Source organism: Hipposideros armiger, unplaced genomic scaffold, assembly GCF_001890085.2.
Source record: "Hipposideros armiger isolate ML-2016 unplaced genomic scaffold, ASM189008v1 scaffold_220, whole genome shotgun sequence".
NCBI classification, from domain to species: domain Eukaryota; kingdom Metazoa; phylum Chordata; class Mammalia; order Chiroptera; family Hipposideridae; genus Hipposideros; species Hipposideros armiger.
In genome coordinates this window covers 2,092,116-2,100,305 of record NW_017731570.1, presented here as the reverse complement: position 1 = coordinate 2,100,305, position 8,190 = coordinate 2,092,116, and the positions used below count along the sequence as shown (strand labels likewise).

At 43.7% G+C, this 8,190-nt stretch overlaps 1 protein-coding gene across 8 annotated transcripts in view; it reads left to right on the top strand.

The window, feature by feature from the left end:
• ARHGEF3 (Rho guanine nucleotide exchange factor 3) overlaps nucleotides 1-8,190 on the top strand; it is a 306,647-nt gene that overhangs the window by 134,848 nt on the left and 163,609 nt on the right. Inside the window, exon 1 of one of the 8 annotated variants that reach the window (XM_019654348.1) lies at nucleotides 4,369-4,526. The exons of the other annotated variants lie outside the window; for them this stretch is intronic. Within the exon in view, the coding sequence (XP_019509893.1) occupies nucleotides 4,476-4,526 (51 nt within the window). The 5' untranslated portion in view covers nucleotides 4,369-4,475. Of the gene's footprint in view, nucleotides 1-4,368; nucleotides 4,527-8,190 lie in introns of those variants that run through there. 8 annotated transcript variants of the gene reach the window in all.

Sequence of the window (8,190 nt, the reverse complement as noted above, 5' to 3'; positions counted from 1 at the left end):
TTTTGCTATTAAGTTGTATGAGTTTTTAAAAAAATATATTTTGGATCTTAACTCCTTATCAAATGAATGATTTAAAATTATTTTCTCTGATTTAGTAGGTTGTTTTCATTTTGTTGATGTTTTTCTTTGCTGTGCAGAAGCTTTTTAGTTTGATGTAGTCCTGCTTGTTTATTTTTGCTTTGGTTGCTTTTACTTTTGGTGTCAGATTCAAAAAAATCATCACCAAGACCTATGTAAGGAGCTTACCACCTATATTTTCTTCTAGGAGTTTTATGGTTTCAGGACTAACGTTCAAGTGTTTGCTCACCAACTTTTAATGAAGAAGTGATTCTACTGAAATCTCAGCATTTTATTTTATGTAAATGAACTTATCACAACCCTGATGAATATGTTTCTTATAATATTTTTGGTGAGAAACCTACTAGAAACTTCTCCACAGAAAATGTCCTTTTGTATGTAGAATAACGACACAGGAAATACATCACTTTGAGATCCAGTGACACAGGGAAGCATGTGGTGGTACCTTAGCGAGGCCTGCATTCTGACTCTAGACCTTTTAGAGTCCAATGAGAGGTTGTCACCAGTATGGTTATATAATCAGGTGAGGGGGAACAGGTGCCAATTTTTGCATCATAGGTGCCTTCTAGGCAGTTTCCCATGTGTAAACAATGTAATGATTCAGCTCTACACACCTAAAGAAAAATATTGTACCCTGAGAACCTCTGCCCCAGAGTTTCATCGTTTTATATTTTTCTTTTTCATATTTCATTCTAATCTATGTAGAATTTATTTTGGATGAGTGTGAAGAAAGGCCTTAAAATGAGGCACTTTTTTCCCCCAAGAAATGAATTGTCCCATTTGTTAGTAATTCTCTCCTCCAGTGGTTTGTGGTCCAGTATTTACCGTATGTCAAATTCTTGAATATCCTGGGACAGGTTTCTGGTTGTTTGTTCTGGGGGCTGGGCTATATGCATGTAGCAGGAGCTCTGAAGTCAGCCCCTCCCCCCACCCAGGCTCTACTACTGACTCTGACACCTCCTGGCTCTCTCGGGTGAGCTCATGTCACCTGCTGGTCTCAGTTTTTAACAAATCTGTACAGTAGAGATAATAGTATGACCTACCTCAGGACAGTTGTGAAGATCAAATTCACAGTAAGCTCTCATATTTAAACCTCAAAGATCCACAGTTACCATTCATGATTTCAGTAATTGTGGCTCTAGCAGGTTTTAATATCTGCTCACAGGTGCACTTTCGTCATGAGTTATGTTCTCAACATTGGCAGAGATAAGAGGAATGAGCAACTGAAAGGTGACATTTCAAGTGCATCTTTAATGTTTGTTGAATGTTCACAGGGCAGGAGCTAATGAATGAAGTAAGGTATTTCTATACCATGCGATACTCTGCCGTATGGGTCCAAAATGTGTATGATGTAGAAAGATGCCCTGGATGTTAAGTGAAAAAAGCAAGGGGTAGAATAATTTTCATTCCATTTTTGAAAAATTAAATAAAATAAAATGTAACACCCAGCAACTTATGTGTTTTTTAGAGGGAAATGCCTAGAAGGATTGACACCAGAGGTTGCAAACTGGTGGCCCTTGGGTAAAATCCAGGTAGCAACTGCATTTTGTGAGGCCTGTATAGCATTTTTTAAAATGATGTGGTTGCCAGCATTTCAAAAGATTTTGTATAAACCCTAGAATTTCCAGCTTCTTTTGAAAAACTGTAATACCTACTTATCTTGGACCAATAGTCCTTTGGGACCCCAGTAAGCTGGAACTGACCTAAGGCAAACACTGTGGGTAATGCCCCAGTGCCCACCCAGCCTTTTCTTACCCCCTGAAAAGTATTTGGGTTTGTGACCCCTTTATCTACATCTGGTTTTAGCGTGGGTGTTAAATCCAGGTGGGCTTGGATTGTTCCTTTCTTAGCTCCCATTATAAGGCTCAAAATGGATTTGAATCCTGCAGGGCAGGAGCCTCTTACTATTGAAATGCTCCTCTGAGATGCCTTGTGTGTGGACTGATTTCGTTACTGGAGTTCTTGCCTGTGGTCGAAGCAGGGGCATCAGAGGAAATGGCCATGCCCGAGGCTTTCCTTCCTCTTTGCAGGCTGTGCCCCTTGCGCCCTGCCAGGGCGTCTGCTGGTTCTCCCTTCCTTCCTCCCTCCTCCACTGCTACCTGACCCCACTCAAGTTTCACCTCTTCCACGAAGTGTTGCAGCCCACGGGTTTCAGTTCTTCTGTCTCATTTAGTCAACAGCCGGAAGCTAGGCTTAATCATTCCAGGATTTGTTCATGTGAATGTATGTGTCCTCCCTCCCTCAGAAAAGAAAGAAACTCTAGTGGTCATCTCACACTCCCTTTGGATCCTCACTGGGGTGATCCTGGCCTTGGCCGCTGGGGCTGCACTAAGTGGCTTATTGGAAAATCCTCCAGGAGATGAGTGGCTGGACTATGGGAACCTCCCTTGGTCCTCAGGGGATTGACTTTCTTCATTAGCAGAGCTGTCACTGAAGCTGGCTGATCTTCCGGTTGTTCACAGGCCTGTACAAATTCAGGATCCTTTCTATACAGGAGGCTAAAGCAAGAGGCCTTTTTAGGAATGCCTCCCCTCCCCTACCCCCGCACCAGCTACCTTGCTTTGTGGGTAGTCAGGCTTTGGGAAATAGGGGATCGCAAGAATGAACTGAAACCCACCTTTTGTGGACACCACTCTTTGATTTGCACACGTAACCGACTGTTTCCTGGGTGCCAGACCTGGTAGGTACTACTTATGGGTCTTGAGATGACCCAGATGCCTGCTTTAAAGTCCTGAACATTTTCACAGTGATTTCACTTCCTTTTTTCTCAAAACAGATGGGACCCCACCCTACCCCCCATGCTCCTTGAAGCAAGACCCAAGCCATCTGAGCAGAGCTTTCAAAGCATTTGCTTTTCTTTCAAAGCACTCTGTGGTTTTTGCACCTCACTGCGATTGTCCTTGTCAGTTTTGCTGCCTAGAACACCCATCAGAATTCTGCCCTTGTGTCTCTTGCTCTGAGAAGCCTTCCCCGTCTTTGTCCCCATAAAAACTGCATTTGCCGGGCTCGGTTATTTTTTGACTCCTTCAACACTTTTTGCAAGTTCCTGGCAGCATTTATTTTATTCTCGGCCATCACGGTTCATCTTTGTACCACCAGAGCCTGGTGCATCTGTTATACCGATAGGGCTGAAGGCACTCTTTAGAGTTCCTGCCACTGGCCTGAGAGAATGGGGAGAGCTGCTTTCTTGTAAGCTCTGAAGTTGTGTCTTGGATTGAATCTTGTTTAAATGAACCCTCTGTCTTTGCTGAGCTCCCCACTTTACTCAGGGCTGAGACAGGCAAAGCCTCTTAAAAATCTGTGCATTTGTAAGAACACCTTGGGAGGCCCTGGGCTAAATCTTTGCAACTAATAATTGCAATTACAAAGATTTTTGCAAATCAAATACTACCCCATTAGAGAATTGAAAAATAAAAATAATTGAAAGCTACACTGGATCTGTGTCTCCTTGGATTTGAGACCCACTGCCGCTGTGTAGAAGGACAAGCACGCTGACTTGTTTGTGGGGAGGGACTGAACAGGGCATAGTTTTCATCTGAAACCTTGTGGTTTGCCATGAGACCATCTGTCTCACCCAAGAAGTCTGGGATTTGTAAAAGGCAGGGGACTGGGGCAAGGTGTTCAGCCTGGTGAGATCCCCAGTTCATAAAATGAGAAATGTCAGCCGTGAGTTATTTCCATAATAGCTGAGCAGAGAGGCCTCTTGTTATCCACGTGAAAAGCTGAAAGGGAGGTTTCTAGAAGCAGCTATTTTGAAGGGGCTCTGAAGAGGAGATTTGCCGAAGAAAAACAGAAAAACGGATGGGTGTGGTGTTTACCACCACTCTCATCTATTGAATTGCTATGAAATTGGGGTTCAGTGCGGGCTCTGTATCCCAGGCAGGGCTGCTGACTCTTGGGTGAAGTTCAAGTGGACTACTGGTTCCTCCCTGAACACCCCAAACTCTCCTGCCTGTGTTCCTTCTTCGTTTCCCCGCAGTGTTTGGGTCTGCAAAGCTCCAGATTTGAGGCATGATATCGTAGCAGCGAACCTTTTAGAGCTGCCAGAATGCCCAGCGTGGCTTTAGGTGGGGACCCAGTGAACATTGTTTAGTTCTTACAGACTGGGGAGTGTCAGCCAGAAACTGAATTTCTGGTGTGCCTATGAATGCCCCAAGGCTGGGTGCTCTGAAAAAGCAGCAGCAGCAGGCAAAGAAACCACCGGAGGTGGAGAGCTCTTGGCTGATGTGTTTCTCAGCTTATGACACTTGTAACTGATGGCCCCCCCCCCTGTCACTTCCTGTCATGCAGCCCAAGTTGGGGGGGAGGAGTTCCTTCAGGGAAACCATGCTCTACTTTGCTCAGAGTATCCTGTCCACAGGGCTCCACCACAGTTAGGGACCGGGGACTCTGGGTGGATGAGGTCGGAGTGCCCCATGGTGTGGTGTTGCTTCTTCGTCCATGCTCAGGTAAGCTCCCTTCATCTGAGCCAGGGATGTACCAGCTCCCAACTCCCACCCAAGACTGGCTGGGTGGTGTCAGGAGCTGAGATGTGGGAGGGTGCAGCTATCTTTTTATCTCCTAAGAAGCTAGCAGGGTACTGCTGTTAAAAATGCCTGGGATGATGGAGGCAGGCTTCAGCCTCACTTTAGTATGAATCAGAAAAGAGCAGTGTGGTTGTGTTTAAGACCACAAATGGTTGTGCTTGGTGGAGATGGTGAGTTAGTGGAGTGCCTCACTGTCAGCACGTCCTTCACTATCTGTGATTGGATGAGAGCAACGGGGAGGTGGATCTTTCACTCTTTGCTCCATGATGCTAGTATATTCACTTTTGTGAGACCTGTTTTCAGCTCATGAGAAGGAAAAAAAGAGGGAAAAGGACGCATCTGCCTTTGGTTTTGTTTTGATCACAAAGTAGATTTCTAAAATCGTCTCTTCTTTGGATTGGAAAATGGCTGAATTCAGTTTGGAAATTCATTCTGCTCGGAGCAACTTTTTTATAGGGTTCCTTAACTGGTGTTTTGAATGTATTCATCATTGGGAAGATGAAAGTCAGATACTATCAGGGGCGACTTGCTGGTGTTCTCATTGAGTGTTGGTGCCTGGTTTGGGTTACTGTGGAAGGAGCTGCTGGAAATATTATATTTTTCTGGGCTGAAGAATGATTAGGAGCCTTGAAGCTTACTCTCTCTGTCCCTTTGTTTGTTTGTTTGTTTGTAGGTGTTAAAGTTTGGATAAGCCAAAACTATTTTCTAAAGGAAATGCCCATTGCTTTTCCTATCCCTCTCATCAGAATTGTTTCTGAAACTGATTTTTGTAATGCTGTTCCAACTCTTGTGTATAACAATGATAGACATACATTTTTAATTTTTTCATGTGATTTGGGTGGTTTCACTATCTCCTTTCCCATGTTACTCACCTAGCTATTTGTTCACCTGATAAAGAATAATTTTTGAGCCTTTGAGATACAGAAATTGATAACATTTAAAATTATTTACTACATTTCAGTGATAGTTAATGCAACATGAATAGAAAATAATATAATAATAGCTAACATTTAGTAGATACTTCTCATGTTTCTAAGCACTTGATTTGCATTAGCTCTTGAAATTGTTACAATACTTTGGGGGTTGGCTATTATTATTATTCCTGTTTTGCAGGTGGTAAAACTGAGGCTCAGAGAAGATAGATAATTTAATTTGCCCAACGTTACCTAGCTGGTTGTAGTGGCTCAGACTTCAGATTCAGGCAGAATGGACCCAGAAATGACATTCTTAGCCATTAGGCATTACATGGTGATTTGAATGATGGGGCCCTTTCCACATCTCCTGTCACATGCAGCCTCTTCAGTGACACTCCGCTGTCCAGTCCTTCGGCAGATCAGCCTGTTTTGGTGGATATTTGCTGTAGTCCAAGTAGCATCTACATAGGAGGCATCAATGACAAGTCACTGCCTTCTCTGAACTCATTTTCTCCACCTGTCAAATGGAGATGTCTCTAAACTCATGTTAGCTCTGATGTGAATCTTAGGTATGCAGATATCTTGCCCAAAAAGTCAAAAATAGTTCTCATAGCTTCCCTGTTTCAAAGTCAAACGATTTAATAAGTGCTTTTAGCTACATTTTCCCAAATGATAGCAACGAGAATTCAGACAAATTGTAATTGTCTGGCTGGCTACTGACCGTTATTCTGCTCTTGAAAATATTATTAAACGAATTTTTATTTCTTGGCTCTGAGAGTCTCCAAAGAAAGGATCTGGAGGAATTAGGGCTGGGTATAGGATGGCCAGTTGGTAACTGGATGTGAAGGGAGAAGAAGGGAAGGGAGAAACCCTCTACAGATCTCATAACTTCGTCCTCTAATATTTGGCCAAGGTGGTTCTGTATCTGGAGAAATTGTTGAGTGTAATGGTTAAGGGCATAGCTTGTAGAGCCACATGGATGTAGGTTTGAATCCCAGCTTTGCCTCTTACTAGCCATGCAATCCTACACGTTACCAAACCTCTCTGAATTTGTTTTCTCTTCTGCAAAATGGGGATAATAAATAGTGTCTACCTTAGAGGGTTGTCATTAGGAATAAATGAAATGCCTCATGACAGTGCCTGGCACAGAGTCAGCCCTCAGCAAAAGTGATCCTTGTCCCAGCTCTTACTGACCACAGAAGGTGTTGGTAGCCACCAGAAAAAGGGCTCCTTAGTGTGTAAGGGCTTAGCAACAGGGCTCTGAAACATCTTATATCCTGTGATAAACATGGTCCTGGTTTGATATTGTGGAGGGAAGGAAGCAGCATATTCCACGGAAAGTCAGTGCTTCATTGTGAAGTCCCAATTCCAGCCATGTTTTTACAGCTTGCCCAGAACGCCAAGTGGGGGCCATGGAAGGGGAAGTTGATTCAAACCAGATCCTAAAAAGGCTCCTCTTGGTGGAACACTCAGAAGTATGACTCGGAGAGGGCAAGGTCAGGGTGATGACCCAAGGGCCCACAGGGACAGAAACAATGGGTGACTGTAGGACTTAAATATAGACTATGTGGATGTCACTTAGGGAAACCAGTTCCTGATGCTGATCAGGGTGGGTGGGTCTCTTGGGAAGAGCTCAGGAAGCAGCACCTATGTGTCAACCCTTGCTCTGTCAGCCCTCTTTTTCTGAATAACTTTGTCCATAATCTAGCTTCTACTCACCACTTGAGCACCTGACTCCCTTTGGCAGCTTTGTTTATGTCCCAGTCTCTTCCCTTCCAAGTCTTTGCTGTGGAGCTGACCATTTCTCTCCCTTGTGTCTTGCAGACCCTATCCAGCCCCCTGTCATAAAGGTGCTCTTGCCAAAGTGCTGCTCATGGAGCTCTGGGCTGAGAGTCAGGAGTTTGGGGTTCAAGTTCTAGGTTTCGCAGTTAACCTTGGGCAATGTTGAACTTCCCTGGGTACTAGGTTCTCCAGTAGAGATTGCTGTTAAGAACCTGGGCCTGGAGGTTGACAGTCTCGGTCCTTGTCCTCACTACCCCTTGACCTTGGTCAAGTTTCTTACCTCTCTGGGCTTCAGTTACCTCACATGCAAAATGAAAATGATGATAGTATTTACCTCAGATACTCTGAGGAGTTTATAAAATAATATCTGTGAAACTCTTAAGATGGTACATCTTGTCGGTGTGCAAAAATGCTAGCTATGATTATGATTGTGATGTGTAGGAAAATGAGACTTGAAGTGGATCAGTGTTTCCTAAGCTTCAGTCATGTTTTGCATATCCACATAGCACTCCTACTGTTATTTTCACTTATTGTTTTTCTTTAAATTGTCTACTTTTTTTTTTAACTTAGACTCATCATAAGCAGGAATAGTCCTGAAATCACTAAACACTATAAAGTATTTCTTAAAACACATAATAAATGCATCCAGGTCTACTGCATATGGTCTGAATGATATTATGTCACCGTCAGGTCCACTTCTCACATTTTGGGGACTGCAGAATCAGTAGCTCTGAGCATCTGAGACCTAGGTTGCTGCCTGCTAGTGATTTTGACGATGCTCGTCCCACCAGAATGAACAGTCAGCCCATCCTTTTTTTCATCAGACACTGCCTGAGAACCAGCTTTGTGCGGGACGTTATGCCAGGTGCCAAGATGGCTAAAATATGTGT